Below are 14,270 nucleotides of genomic sequence, written 5' to 3' on the forward strand. Positions count from 1 at the left end.
CTTGCTTGCACTTCCACATGACCTCATCAAGAATCACTTTTCATATAGTCACATATGATTTCATCTCACATGAAGTCATTCCAAATAAGTAAAAAAACCTTTCAGTGAAGTTACACCCCCCAAGCAAAGATTATGAGAAGAAAGAAAGAAAGAAAGAGAACTGCTAAGTACAAATAAAAAACAATCTAAGGTGACCCCGTCTTCTACCAAAAATTTCCTTACAACATGAATGAAGAAATGAGGCTGTACAAACAACTTGAGAATAAACAACTGTGATCGATGACCATGCAATTCGACTGGCAGACTAAGAGGTTTCTTCTTTCAAACGTGTCCAGTCTTCTTGAAAAAAAATCTGGCGCCAATTTGAGGCTGCAAAACCGGGTAGGATTGATCCTTTATGGAATATGTCACAAGGCTGCAGAATTACCAATGGCATTTACGCTAGATACGCAAGCGAAGGAAGAATTCGAGGACGAGCCTGCGAGCTCAGGACATGGCTCGGGAAGCACAGATGAAGAAGACCCCGAAACGTCAGAACAAATCCAAGATGTTAACGAAGCAGACTTGAGGGATAAGGAGATATTAGACAAACAGATGGAAGTGAATGGAGATTCGCTTATTCCCGTGAAGTTTCCAGCAACTGTGATGCTTCTTCCTACCACATTCTGTAAAGTAATGTAGCGCAAAACCGGGAGAGCATTTGGATCGAAATTTTCATCCGGATGAGACCCAAAGTGACCGTTTGCACCAAATGCCATGTGGACATCATCCATGTCAACATCAGATACGGTTATGTCTTCGATGTAGCCGCCTCGGCCCCGTGTTGTTCGGAATTCTACGCCACTTGATGAACTGTGTATGCTGACATGATTCACATAGACATTGGAGATCCCACCAGACATCTCACTACCAAAGGCAATCGCAGCCCCGGAGTATGACTGCAAATAGGCCCGCCTAATGTACACATGAGAGGTGGGCCTGCTGTAGGAAATGCCATACTCATCCCATCCACTCTTGAGCGCGATGGAGTCATACCCCATGCTAATGCTGCAATCCTCTATGCATACATTGTCTGAGGAATCTGAATTTTTCCGTGAAAGAACAAAACACATCTGTTAATTTATATTGGTATTGATTACCAGGGTATACCAAACAGATTTAACCATATAATGGGCTTGGTAGTCGAAGAGTTTGCTGTGGCCAGAATTATAAGCCCTGATTAAGGGAGAGGGAAAGGAGTGCAAAAGAAGAAGATTATGTAAAACGCATGATTAGATCTTTTGCATAAACTCTCAGGACAGAAGCAGCTGCATCAATTCTCAAGTTTTCCAATGTAACTGGATTTTCTTCTTCTTCTCCATGAGATCCAAACAAAATGTTTCTCATTGGAGGAAAAAGCATCTTGGAATTGTTTCAAAGACACGTCCAACTTGCTTTTGGGACAGAATGAAGAACTTAAGCAGCTGCCAGTGTTACTCTAGCAATAGATTTAGACAATCATAACCATCGCCTTCACTGAGTAAATCCATTACAGAAATGAGATCTGACACAAATTACTATATAATGCAGAGGTATATTAAAGAATGTAGCAATTGTTCAGCTAAGCATTTTCCTTGGCACAAACCATTGCATCACTAACCTGGTACGACGCCAACAGTGCGAGGGGATTCTGGTGAAGCAGTAATCGAAACATTCTGGATGTGCACATCGCTGCATTATACCGAAGGGATGATGATAAATTTCATATGCACAACTAACAATTAAAAGTGATGGGTGACATATCGATAACAGGGCTTTCGCAAACATACCTGCAATAGACTGGATGGATGTTATAGGCAGGCGCATTCAAGAATGTAATGTTTGACACCACTACATGATTTGCCTCTACAAATTCCACGAGATGAGGGCGACTGTAGTTCAAGGAGTGAGTGGTGAATAAATCCCACCAAAACGAGCCTTGACCATCAATGGTTCCATTGTCACCTAGAGTATTTACCAATCAATGGATTGCTCAAATGAGGCTTGGTACTAGCACGTGCAAACTAACTATAGCAGCAGGCAAAGTTAAGAATCTGGGGTACCTGTTATCACCACATCGTGCAACCCATACCCATTTATCAAGCTCCGGTATCTTCTTCCCGGAGTTTCTATCCCGCGTCCATAAGATGGGAGAGGTTCCACAATATCCCAGTGAGATGGGTCCTGAATACGTGAGAGAGACAATACATTATGCAAGAATTAATATTGCGCTTTGCTCATTACGCACAAAGTGAGAACATCAACGCATCAGCAAATTTTACCTGAGATGCAAGAACCGTGGCCCCTCTTTCCAAGAAGAGAGTGAGATGGCTGGTGAGGTTAAAACTTCCAGTGAGCCACCTTCCTGGTGGCACATAAAGCTGAGCGCCTCCCTTGTCAGCAAAGGACTTGAGGTAGAAAATGGCATTCTGGAAGGCGACGGTGTTTAGAGTTTTCCCATCACCAACAGCACCGAACTCGGTTATGGACACGCTATGCGGTCTTGGATCCAAATCCAATGCCACTTTATACTCGCATTGCCCATCACTGTCTCCTCCTCTTGTATTCACGGCATTGCTCAGTGCCAGAAGCAAGAGCAATGCTCCCTAGAAAGGCACAACGGATTCACGGGAAATTAAACTGAGTATTTTGTCAGAAACATTTTTAACGAATGGATACAACTCATTGTTCCACACATACACAAGCATCTGATTCAGCAAGCCATATCCACCGATGTGAATGAATCCAAAGGGTGGTGATTGCAAACTCTATCAGCCCTCTAAATTTATGATGAATTCTAAGCAGGATAGAAACATGGTTTTAGAGTACATCAGCAACTTCCACTGTATGACACCATTAATATTCAGCGAACAAGCAGCAAAATCGTTGTACAGGACAGATACAAGAAAAAGTCCCAAGAAAGGTGAAAAGCTGTAGAATCCAATGCAGGTAACGTCAACCAGCCCAGCCAGAACACCAGATAAGGAAAAGATCCAAACTTGAGAACAAGTAGACAAACCACCTCAGAGAGCAAGAACAAAGTGAAAGAGCACTAGTTGATTAAACCTCCGACCAGTTATCAATATCACCACCGCCAAAGAAGGAGAAGAACATTATTAAAGCAAAGAACAAACGACCACAGGTACAACTAGAAGCCCATCGAATTGCCATCTTTCAAACAAGGACGAACTTTGGCAAGAACCCACAAGACTAAGTAAGGCAACCAAGCTGTGCACAGTTCAAGGGAACCGAGAATCACACAGAAACAGAGTCGAGAAGTTGGTTCGATGCTCGCAACAAGAAAGAGTGGAACTTGGACAAATCCCAGAAAGAAAAAAAGAAAAAAACGTACTTACTAGCATCTTCCTCAGTCAAGAAAGCCTCTCTGCAACACAAAGAACCAATAACAAGAGGAGCCGATGCAGACAGACAACTTGCAGCAACAGAGCCGAAACAAAAAAGGAAGAGGAGGAGGAGGAGGAGGAGGAGAATTCAAGAATCACCCCAGGAGAGACAAGAAACAGGGGAGCTGTTGGTGTTTGTATGTGTATCAATTGCATTAATGGCATATAAATGGGACATAAATCAATTCCGCAATGAGTCTGCACGAAGACAATGACAGCTTTCCCGTGCAAATCAAGCTCGTCAAGTGCGAAAGAGAATAAGGGGTCAAGATCAAATATTCTCATAATTCTGGCAAGCCACACTAATTACCATTAATTATCACTAATTGCCCTCATCCTTCTGGCTGGCTCGAGCATGATTAATAACGTCTCTCGCCGACAGATCTGTGGAAAACGGCCCTCCAATTGGGGAAGTAAGAGAGCGTGATGAGAGAGAGAGAGTGTGTGTGTTCTGCGAGCGGTGAGGTGAGAATTTTTACCGTGCGGCGGGAAGAATAGGAAAAGGAAAACAGAGTACTCTGTTTTTGCCTCATCTTGGTCGAAGTTGATTAGCTGTAATGACGACATTTTTAAAAAAAATGATTAATGTTTCTCACTCCATTTTACATTAGTTTCTTTCCATTAATCTCTCCGGACCATATTACAAAGAATAAGGAGGATAATTCCCCCTAATTTATAACAACACCAACCTGAACGGAATTTACTGCGAATCAAGAAAATGAAATTATCAACCGAAATTTGTTCGTAATGCCGTTTAATGACATTTCAACGGCTCGGGCAGATTACCCGGCGAAGATGATTTTACTCCACAATTTTACTTTATAATCGATACTATCACTTGCTCATTTAGCCGGGTATTCGATAATTCGCTACTAAAAATTGAGAATATCGCAATAATCTCTCGTCTACGTTTGATATAAGAAATCAAATCACTGGTATATACCCTTCGGATCTCGATCGTTTTCCTTCGATCATTGTCTTAAGATTACGATTTCAATTTCGACTTCGACTTTGTCGCGGGGAATATCATCGGCGGCGACGAGGAGGAGGTTACATTTACGAGAGATTATGATGACAGAGCGTATGGCACAATGGGTCTGGTCGGGTGGACCTTTGACACGTGGCGAGCGGAGGGCGGGGGTAGCACGGAGGGTTCGGTGTCGCCGCGGGTGACGGTGGAGCTTGTGGGGAGGGAATAAAAACACTAGAGAGAGAGAGAGAGAGGGAGAGAGAGGGAGAGGGAGAGCATGCATGTGGGGGGTGACAGAAGAGAGAGAGAGGTGAGTGTGGGACCCGCAGTCAATCATGGCCAGAGAGGGAGGATGCTAAGCCAGCCTAGCCTAGCCTTGCCCTCCTCCTCCTCCTCCTCAATCAACCAACACTTTGACAGAACATATTAGGTAGAGAGACATAGAGATGGAGAGACAGAGAGAGAGAGATCAGATCTCCACCGTCCATTCCATTCACCATTCCCACAATTTTCCTTTTTAAAATTTATTGGTGATTGGTGGGGGGGTTGTTTCTTGAGCCTTGGGTTTTTCTTTTATTTTCAAGAGAAAAAAAATTTTGCTGTTTTTTTTTGGCCGTTATTGTGGTGTAAAGGGGGTAGGCAATAGGCATCACATCATTGGCCCTTTGGGGGGGGGGGGGGGGAGGCCAGCTCCTCAAATATGTGGACGTGTGCTGAGAATGGGGGGAATTTCTTTTTTGTCGGTCACATGGTCTACTTTTTGTCTCTTTCCATGGAGGGGTGGGGTTGGGTTTTAAATTTATGGGACCTAAAGTTTTTTTTTTTAATTTTTTTAATTTTTTTTTGTGTATTTCTTCCTTCCATCTCCTATTGACAAAAATTGTCGGGTTACAAGCACGGGCGCGACCCCGGTTCTCGTTCCGGGTAGAACTTGGGCGCCGGAGGCGTCGATAGCCCACACGATCCATCGATCGGGAGGCATTTTCTTCGATTGGAGGGAGGTAAATATATACGCGCTGCCCGCTGAAAGACCTGCGATACGGCCGGTCAGGACGGAGTTCGAAAGTATCCAATACTCGACATGCCGGTCCAATTTGAACGTGGAGCTTCTTCTGGTCGCGACTCGAGATGGCTTCGTTTGTTTCGCGGGAAAATGAACGATTTGGAGAATATTTTCTTTAATACGTCGCCCGTATCGCTTGAAATAACTAGTCGTTAAAAAAGATTTCTGCTATCGAGGGTAATTCATTTCTGAATATTTTCTTAGATGAATTTTGTCGTTTCGTTTGTTCTTATTAAGTGATATGAGCGATCGTTTTTAGAAAAAAAAATTAAAATTATTCATCTTTTAGCGAAATAAATGGAAAAAAAAGAGAGGAGAACTTTAGTTCTCGAAGTGCTTATCCTGCCCAGAGTTCTATGAAAAGCGATTTGAAATGTGGCTGTATGTAGTTGGATGCAAATAGAATCCCACGAAGGTCAAAGAGAACAACTTTCATCGTCTTTGCCAGCCAAAAGAAAAGGAAAGAATACTGTCGCGGTCACAAAAGTCTTGCATATCGCGACGGCGCCATAACGATAAAGAGGTCGTCGCCACCTCTTCTTCTCGTCTCATCAACAGCTGGCCACGGCTCCGTTCGAACGGCCTTTTTTTTTTTTTTTATGTGTCAAAAAACGGCTTGTCGGGTTACCTAATTGTTTGACGGAAGGGTCATTAAGGAGGCGTTTGGTAACTTGCCAAATAGTGATAATTTCTATTCTTTTGTTCCTAGAATCAGTTTGGGAACAGAAATCCGTTTGTTAAAATTTTTGTGCCCGGGCACAAATTTGCAAAAAATTATTCCCATAATTAGTTTTGGAACAAGCAAAAAAAAGTAGCTTCTTGATTCTGGAACAATTTTTCCATTTCTGATTCTTCTTGGTTTTTTTCTTCCTTTTTTATTTGTTCTTCATTTTTTTCCCGGTCTGCCACCGGCCTGCTGCCGGCGACCGCCAAGGCCGGCGAGGTCGACCTCGCCTTGGCCGGGCAAGGCTCGACCTCGCCATCGCCACCCTCGGCGACGGCGAGGTCGGCCTCGCCATATGTGGGCAAGGTCAAGCCTTGCCCGGCCAAGGCGAAGCTGACCTCGCCGTCACGACCGGTGAGGCCGGCGGCAAGGACTGCGACGCCCTCGCAGACCCTAGCCTGTGGCCGGTCGCCGGCGCCAGCGACCGGCCATGGCCAAGGAAAAAAAAGGAAAAAAAAAAGAAAGAAATATTAAAAAATTTAAAATATTATTAATAAAAAGAAATTTTGTGTAGTTACCAAACGCATTTCTGTTCTTTTTCTATTCTAAGAATAGAAATTTTGGGCAGTTACCAAACTCCATCAAATGCTTAGAAATTATTCCCGGGCACAGAATAAAAAAGAATCATTTCTGAGCAGAATCAGTTTCCGGGCACAGAATCGTTGCCATGCGCACCCTAAGGGAGCGTGTGATAATCATTTTGTTTTTCTGCCTTTCTATTTATTTGTTTCAGAGAACAGGTTTGGAACAGAAATGATAACGCAATTTCATTTTTTCTATTTTTTGAACAAATTTTGATAAGAAATAACAAAATTTTACTATTCTATTTTTGGAACAAAAATTAGAAATAAAAACTGTACTTATCGCTCGCCCTTGCTACTAGCCGACCATCCACCCGACGGCTGCCTCCCCTTGTCGATGCCTGCTCCCGTCTCCTGCCGTCGTCCGTCACTGTCCGCCTCTCGCCACCACCTACTTGCCATCCTCCGCCGTCTCCCGCCCGCGTCCAACCTCCGCAGTCCACCCGCCGATTGCCTCCTGCCGCTGTCCACCGTCCACCCACCGCCCGTCCGTAAGAAAGAAATTTTGTGTCGTTATCAAAGATGTATTTTTGCTCATAAATACGTCCAGAGAATAGAAAATGGAAAAATTTATTTCTCGTCAGAAATTGATTTGTAGAATAGAATGGTTATCATTCGTGTCTTAATAGTCTCACTTAAATTGACCCATGACCCATTTAATCCATTTATGACTCATCTATCGCAATGCAAATTTTTTGATCCGACCCTACCCGTATTGCTAATAAACTTCTTTATTTAACCTAATATATGAAAACTTGTTCTTATAAATTTTTTTAAAAAATTATATTTATACAATATAAATCTAGTGAACAATTTCAGAAATTTTTATAAAAATTTCTGAATTTCTTTTCTTTTCTATTTTTTTTTTCTTTTTCCTTCTTCTCCTTCTAAGGCCACCGCTGACCATAGGTGAGCATCATTGCTTGTGCAAAGACTAGTTCGCTCGCTCGCCCTTTCTTTCTCAATTTAGTTTTTAAATATCGTGTACTGTTTAAGAGAGAGATTTCGTGGGACAAAGTGACAAGCAACTGCAGCCACCACACAATCTGACCGTGTTCAACATTTCACTTTCTTTCAAACTAATCATATAATGCTCAAGTTTTTCTTTTGCACCGTCTTAGATTCTTTTACTAATTGCAAATTCAGAAAATCTTCCTCTAAAGTTGCTGGATTAGTCCAAGACATCTCAACACATTTTATCTACCGCATCATCGTAAAATCGACATGATCCGAACTAAAGAGAGATAAGCACATTAGTTCAACCTCAATTTTTAATCGATCAATAAGCCGAAATGTTAGGAGCGCATAGTGAAAGCCCGATACCTTTTTCTCGGGGAGATCATCTAGATAGATCCTAAATCTGAACCTTTTAACATATCCAGTTATACTTATCTTCACTCAAAGGCTAAGGCTAATGAGTTATGAATTAATTAGGATATATTAACTGCTATACACCATATTAATTCTCCGATGTGGGATTTCTTTAGCACAACTCACACTCACACATGCATCCTAACAATCTCCCCTTCACACGTGAGCTTCCCTTTAATTTAGATATCCTTCTGCATCAAGAACTAGATAGGCTCCCTCTTGGTGATCTTCCCAAGCGAAAAGTATTGCGCTTCTACTGTGCGCTCTTAACACGAAACCTAAAAGGAGCTTCATCCATAGGAACTTCTTCTTCTTCTTTGAAGGGGGCTTTGTAAGACAATGGCCAAGAGGATTCTGTCACAAATTTTTTTTCATCCGATCCAAAGATCCAAGGTTCCAAAGTCGCCGAATCTTGGACCTCTACCATTCCAAGGAAGACAGATGCCATGCTGTTGAGTATATGAGCCATCATACATTTGAGAATTTAAAAAAAAAGTTATAAACTTACTGTACTTTTACCAATTTAATCATAAACCTTTTAATTGTGCCAATTGAGTCATAAACACTTTCAAGTATTGCTAATTAAGTCCATCTGGCCAATTTTGATTGCAAATCGCTAACATGGATGCCGGCCGTCCTAAGTGATATGATCGACGACGACCAACGCTGACATGGATAAATTTTTTTATATTTTTTTAAATATATTTCTTATTTTATTTATCTTTTCTTCTCTTTTGCTTCTTTTTTCTTCTTCTTGTTTTTTTTTTTTTATGGTGGCCCGTAAGGGTCGCCGAGCCCTTGCCGGGTAGCAAAGCCCTCATCGACCGCTGGTAAGGGCCGCGATTCCTAGGGTTGTCGAAGAAGTGAGGTGGGTAGAGGCAGAGTGGAGGACGGAGAACTCTCGAGGGGCGAGGTGAAGACGATGATGGAGAGATTGGATATCTTCGGTATCGCCGACAACCCATACCCCAATTACTCTAGGGTGATGTAGAGGCGACGCTAGTGGTCGCCTTGAAATTCCCGACCCCCTCTCTCTATCGCGGCCTCAGATCCACGGATCTTCATCGCCATGCAGAGGCAACGGCGGTGGTTGTGGTTTTCCATAGCGGCCACCGTTGCAGCGGCCATATCCTTAGATCTAGGGTTTTTCCTTTTCAATTTTTAAACTATTTGAATTTTCTAAATTTAATCGAAATTTCAATTTTTTAGTTGTATAATTTCATTGACTCTTTCACTCTAGAGTGTACCAAACACTTGATAGATATAAATATGTCAACATTTACTATTCGAGGGATTTTTCATCTCACTTTATCTTATCCCATCTTAATTGTTACCCTGACAATCAAATATAAGCTCGTGTTATTTATGTGTTAATCATACCAAGTCATATATGACCAGAAAATGAGGATGCTTTGCTCATTGACCCCCTAGATATGTCATCGTTGAAAAGGGAGGATCACCTTGCGATAGAAATCCGATTGTATGAGAATTTGATTATTTTTATAAATCGGCATACGCAATACATTCAAACAAGAGAGTTCGTCACGTTAATGAAATACCAAAATCATGAGACTCGAAATACATTTTCTTTTTTCCCTTCCACTTTTTCTAATCCTAAGAATTGCAATATCAGCATCTCCATAAGCACTGTGTAGTACTAACGATGGAAAAAACTTAGATTGCACAAATCATGTGATTCAAATGACTTAATTGATTATTGTAAATAGCCAATGAGAAAAATGGCCTTTGGAAAGGACTTATAACATGGGCTCTACAACAAAGCCCAGCTAACCGATGGCAGAAATCCATCAGCAATTTCTTGTATTAGCGCATTTTAACTTTACCTTGATCTGACAAACACCCTTTAAAAAAATGAAGTGGAAGATGGAAGATGGAAGATGGAAGCAATTCCTTTTGGTGTCAAGAACGGAGACAAACTGATCTGCTGCTCAACCCCTTCTCTGCTGATGTTTTCTTGCCCATAAAGATTGGAGAACCAAACTCTGCGCCCTTGTTTCTCTCTCTCAGACTAGAGCACCGAAAGTTGTCTGAATGCTTGTACATCCTGGTCCTCAAATGAGGATACCCATCAGCCTTATAGTGCGACGGGTCGAAGATTGGGCTCTCTTTGTGGGCGTTGCCGAGACGGGTCTTGCTTGCACGCGTGGTGTTCGATGAAATGTTGATGGTTGCCTGCTTCAGTGCCGCGGCGGCTCTCAAGCACCTCTCTATCACCCTGGCTTCCTCTTTGAACCTCTCTCTGATGTCCTTGAATCCAGATAAAGTTCTCCGGGGTTTTGATCCATCTGTGGGCTTTGAAAAAGCTGAGCTTGTGTGTGGGATTCTCTGACAGTCCAAGCACAGGTTTCTCCATCTCTCCAGGTTGAAGGCGTTCCTCTTTGCATCATCAGATAGACATGAATATGCCTGACCCCACAGATAAAAGTTGCATATTTAGGTCATTGCGCACTTTCCCGCCTTAGCAATGAAGGGCTAGAGACTCTTCGAACACTCGATTAATCACCGCACAAGTCCGCACAAGTTGTGATAGTCTCCTATCCAAGCACGCGGGGGGAAAGAGCTGGTAAAATTTTAATAGAAGTGAGCCCTGAGCGCTGGAATGACACAGTGATTCCATTTCTGGTTGAGGTGAAGTTGGAAATTCTTTCAAGAGTGATCATAAATGTGATGGCACCTAACCAGTAACTGTGTGCAGATGTCTGTGGGTGGCATGTGAGATTCTTTAAAAACATCATGGTCACGAGGAAACCAAGACACTGAGAAATGGTTCGAGTCCTTTTAGCGTAGTTCAAGGAACATCGGTTCAGATTCTACAACTTCAAGCAAATGGGTAGAGGTCATTTATCTCTTGATTGTGTCAAGATGCGCTACTTTGATAAAATGATGACATGATTCACTAATTTTTTTCTTTTACAATTAGAAGCAAATCAAACAGTATTAAGATTTTACGCACGTGTCGTGAATTGAAATATAATAAACGGACATACGATAAAGAATCTCTATCGCAAATACACAATATAAAGAGGTCATGTGAATTTTCTTAGGAAAAACACCATCAAAAATCCCAATCTATGTCACTTGTGACAAATTTACTCTAATTTTTTTTTTGTGACACGAAAAACTCCAAACTATATCACTTGTGATAAATTTATCCTGAAATTTTTTTTGTGACACGAAAAACTCCAAACTATATCACTTGTGACATATTTACCCCCACAATACTTTGGCCCAAGGGTATTTTCGTCTTTTTCCTTTTTTTTGTTTTTTTCCTTTTTGTTTCGGCGAGGGTGACTCTCGCCTGACACTGGCCAGGGCAGCCTTCGCCCAACCCCAACGCCGGCGAGGATCGCCCTCGCCGGCTTCCCTCCACAATGACCGGCGGAGGGAAAAGAGAAGAAAGGAAAAAAAAATAGAAAAAAAGCGAAAATGCTCTTGGGCCAAAATATTGTGGGGGTAAATGTGTCACAAGTGATATAATTTGGAATTTTTCGTGTTACAAAAAAAAGTTCATGTTAAATTTATCACAAGTGACATAGTTTGGAGTTTTTTGTGGTATTTTCTCATTTTCTTATTAGGGGAGCACTTTTGGGAAATTTTACCGTCCCGTAGGTGTTTTTACGGGACCAATCTTGCATTCAATGGGGGATAGTTAAATAAAAAGGGTAAAACCGTAGTCCATCAAGTCTGCTTTGCAAAATCGGTTTTGTGTCATGAGTTACTAACGTTAGAAGAAGGTTACGGACAAAGTAAGTCACGGGACGCAAAATCGATTGAATTTACATTTAATTAATAAAAGTTACGATGAATAAATAAAATTCACCGATGTACACGTTGCAAAACTTTACGAAATATTGTGCTACCGATTATGATTAGTTACTTATTTTAGTAACAATAAGACAAAGGAAATTTGCCATTAATTTAGCTAGATTATTATTTTACGAATCATAGAATCTAAAGAACTTATGACCCCAAAAGGGAAATTGCGCCCTCTTGAAAAATAAGCTTTGCAATGATATTTTACGAACAAATTACTATTAGTGAGGACAAATATCAAAGAAAAGTTACGACCTATTATAGGTAATTTGCTAATTAGAAAAAGAATCTACAATTAACTTAGATGTATTACTAATTTTTTTGTGATATATTACGAATCATAGGACCCAAAATAGGTAAATTATTACGTGTGAGAAACGTTGTAAGGTACAATCGATTATATAGGATCCCACCCCGTTTTGGAAGGAGTCAAGTTACTTATCTAATGTCAAATCAAGCACATTGCCCCATATGTTTTGGACTAGTCTCTCTATTGGAATCAGTATACAGTAGCCACTTGAGAAGATGGTTCAAGCAAAGAAAATTCTATGGAAGGAAACTACACATCCTGTATTCAAGCAAAGAATAATTGCTGGAACAATTCAAGAATCACACTGAACAGTAAAAGGAGTCATCGTCGGTGAACATCTCTTACCTCTGAGACGAGCTTGAATGCATGCTCAGCTTTCGGATGATGATTCTTATCTGGATGAAGCTGCAACGCTGCCGCAGAACGGGAGAAGATGATCACATTGTGCATAAGCTACGCATCTCATACTTCATCTGAGCCAAAAAACTCACCTAGCTTATGGTACTGTTTCCGGATGGTATCCAGCTCTGCATTCTCTTCTACCTAATGCAGCAGCCCCGTGAAAAGAAAACCGGAGAGTGAGACAGAGCAAGCAGGACCCAGAAAGAGAAATGCTTAGCCCGCGAGAGGAAGAGAACCCCGGGAAAAAAAACGTACTCCGAGAAGGCGATACCAGTCGATGCAGGGCGGTCCACGACGTGTCCTGTGGGAGCATGCGATCGCGTGGTTGGAGGCGGAGCAAATGTCCGTCACCAGCCGGGACTTGGCGGCATCGGCCATGGCCTCGTGCTCCCCCAACTTTCCCATCAGCGATCGCGAAAGATGGAGAAGAAGAACGAACGAACGAACGAACGAATGTATGGTTAAACAGGTGAAAAGAGAGTGACCAAAAGCGAGAGTGCAAGCTCATACATTTTCCATGGTGGGTTTGGTGGTGTTAATGTGCTTGAAGGAGGTTGAAGAAGATGAGTGAACACATTACAGAGGTGGAGTGGTTAAAAGAGAGAGGAGAAAGAGAGAAAGGTTTGGGATTTTTTGAAAGTGGATCGGCTGGTGATGGAATTTCACATGTTAAGGAGGGAGAGAAGGGAGAGATTAGCGTTAATCATGCCACGTGGCTTGCTTAGAGGTGGTGAGATTAGAGAAGATTTTGGCCCCCCTTCCGTTTCGGTACCCATTCAAGGTTTAAGCTTGTTAATGGGGGGAGCCAATAAATTTTTGTGTGGTTTTTTTGAATATTCAAAACCGTATTTCCAGTGTTCCTTGCGTTTTTTTGCTGATAATTAGGGAGCTGCATTCTTCGGAAACTCCGAAAATTCGAATGTAAACTGTTGGTACGCTAATCGCGATCGGTAGAGCTCGGTCGAGGTCGAATTATCGGAGGAATCTGGGTCCGACGGATCCGTTTCGGACTCGGGGATTAGTAAGATATGGTGTAAACTCGAGATATATTTATCGAAGATGAGTATTCCCTCCGTAAACGAAAAGGAGGATCGAAACGCTTCGGTTATTGTATACTTGGTGCATCAAATTGATTCAACATCAATGTGGTTTGATGAAGCATTGATGAGAAAGTCCGGCATGGGACCAAGCGGACAGCCCTTTTAACTATTCTCAGCGGCTGGTAAGGTACAAATATTGAATTTAGGGCGAGCTCTTTCACGTGAAATTTTTGGGGTGTCACACTCAACCTTGACCTTAGAAAATGCAAACAAATTCTCTATACCCGTGCTCAGCTCGTGAATATTAAACCGAGATGTAATTATGATAACCAAGTTGAATTGAAGCCGAGTCGAGCTCAGATATATGGAAGATAGCTCGAGCTCACGATCGAAACTTTGTTAGAGAAAAGATCTGATTTGATCCTTGATTCTGATTCTAATCACACGGATTGCGGACTAATTGATTCGGTCAATCCGCGTGATGAGATATGCAAAAGATAAAATAGGAAAATGATATCATGTATATTCTTTTCCGTTTTCTTTTCGTACTATA

General features: G+C 41.8%; 2 protein-coding genes across 3 annotated transcripts; both read right to left on the reverse strand.

Moving 5' to 3' along the window:
* Positions 1-18: 18 nt before the first annotated feature.
* LOC130134404 (probable polygalacturonase) lies at positions 19-3,892 on the reverse strand. Of its 2 annotated transcripts, none has more exons than XM_056316305.1 (6): positions 3,733-3,892; positions 2,301-2,624; positions 2,082-2,202; positions 1,809-1,983; positions 1,640-1,710; positions 19-1,081 (listed from the first exon to the last, which is right to left on the reverse strand). In XM_056316305.1, the coding sequence occupies exons 1-6, from the start codon at positions 3,733-3,735 to the stop codon at positions 408-410; spliced, it is 1,368 nt and encodes a 455-aa protein (XP_056172280.1). In that variant the 5' UTR covers positions 3,736-3,892; the 3' UTR covers positions 19-407. The 2 variants fall into 2 exon arrangements, with proteins under 2 accessions (XP_056172280.1, XP_056172279.1); XM_056316304.1 differs by lacking the exon at positions 3,733-3,892 and adding an exon at positions 3,375-3,672.
* Positions 3,893-9,830: 5,938 nt separating this feature from the next.
* LOC115677185 (pre-mRNA-splicing factor cwf23-like) lies at positions 9,831-13,082 on the reverse strand. Its single transcript, XM_030600285.2, has 4 exons — positions 12,933-13,082; positions 12,767-12,818; positions 12,621-12,688; positions 9,831-10,558 (listed from the first exon to the last, which is right to left on the reverse strand). The coding sequence occupies exons 1-4, from the start codon at positions 13,080-13,082 to the stop codon at positions 10,052-10,054; spliced, it is 777 nt and encodes a 258-aa protein (XP_030456145.2). The 3' UTR covers positions 9,831-10,051.
* Between the last annotated feature and the right edge of the window lie 1,188 nt (positions 13,083-14,270).

This window comes from Syzygium oleosum, unplaced genomic scaffold (genome assembly GCF_021117445.2).
Source record: "Syzygium oleosum isolate NSW1041296 unplaced genomic scaffold, Sole_v2.1 Sole_v2.12, whole genome shotgun sequence".
Taxonomy (NCBI): Eukaryota; Viridiplantae; Streptophyta; class Magnoliopsida; order Myrtales; family Myrtaceae; genus Syzygium; species Syzygium oleosum.

Excerpts from the sequence above, each read along its gene's own strand:
- LOC115677185 (XM_030600285.2), bottom strand. The coding sequence starts at position 13,082 with ATGGGAAAGTTGGGGGAGCACGAGGCCATGGCCGATGCCGCCAAGTCC. Across the intron at positions 12,689-12,766 it reads GAAACAGTACCATAAGCTAG|CGTTGCAGCTTCATCCAGAT; the intron begins GTGAGTTTTTTG and ends GTTCTGCGGCAG. Across the intron at positions 10,559-12,620 it reads CATTCAAGCTCGTCTCAGAG|GCATATTCATGTCTATCTGA; the intron begins GTAAGAGATGTT and ends CTGTGGGGTCAG.
- LOC130134404 (XM_056316304.1), bottom strand. Across the intron at positions 1,711-1,808 it reads ATCCATCCAGTCTATTGCAG|CGATGTGCACATCCAGAATG; the intron begins GTATGTTTGCGA and ends GGTATAATGCAG. Across the intron at positions 1,082-1,639 it reads CACTGTTGGCGTCGTACCAG|ATTCCTCAGACAATGTATGC; the intron begins GTTAGTGATGCA and ends GGAAAAATTCAG.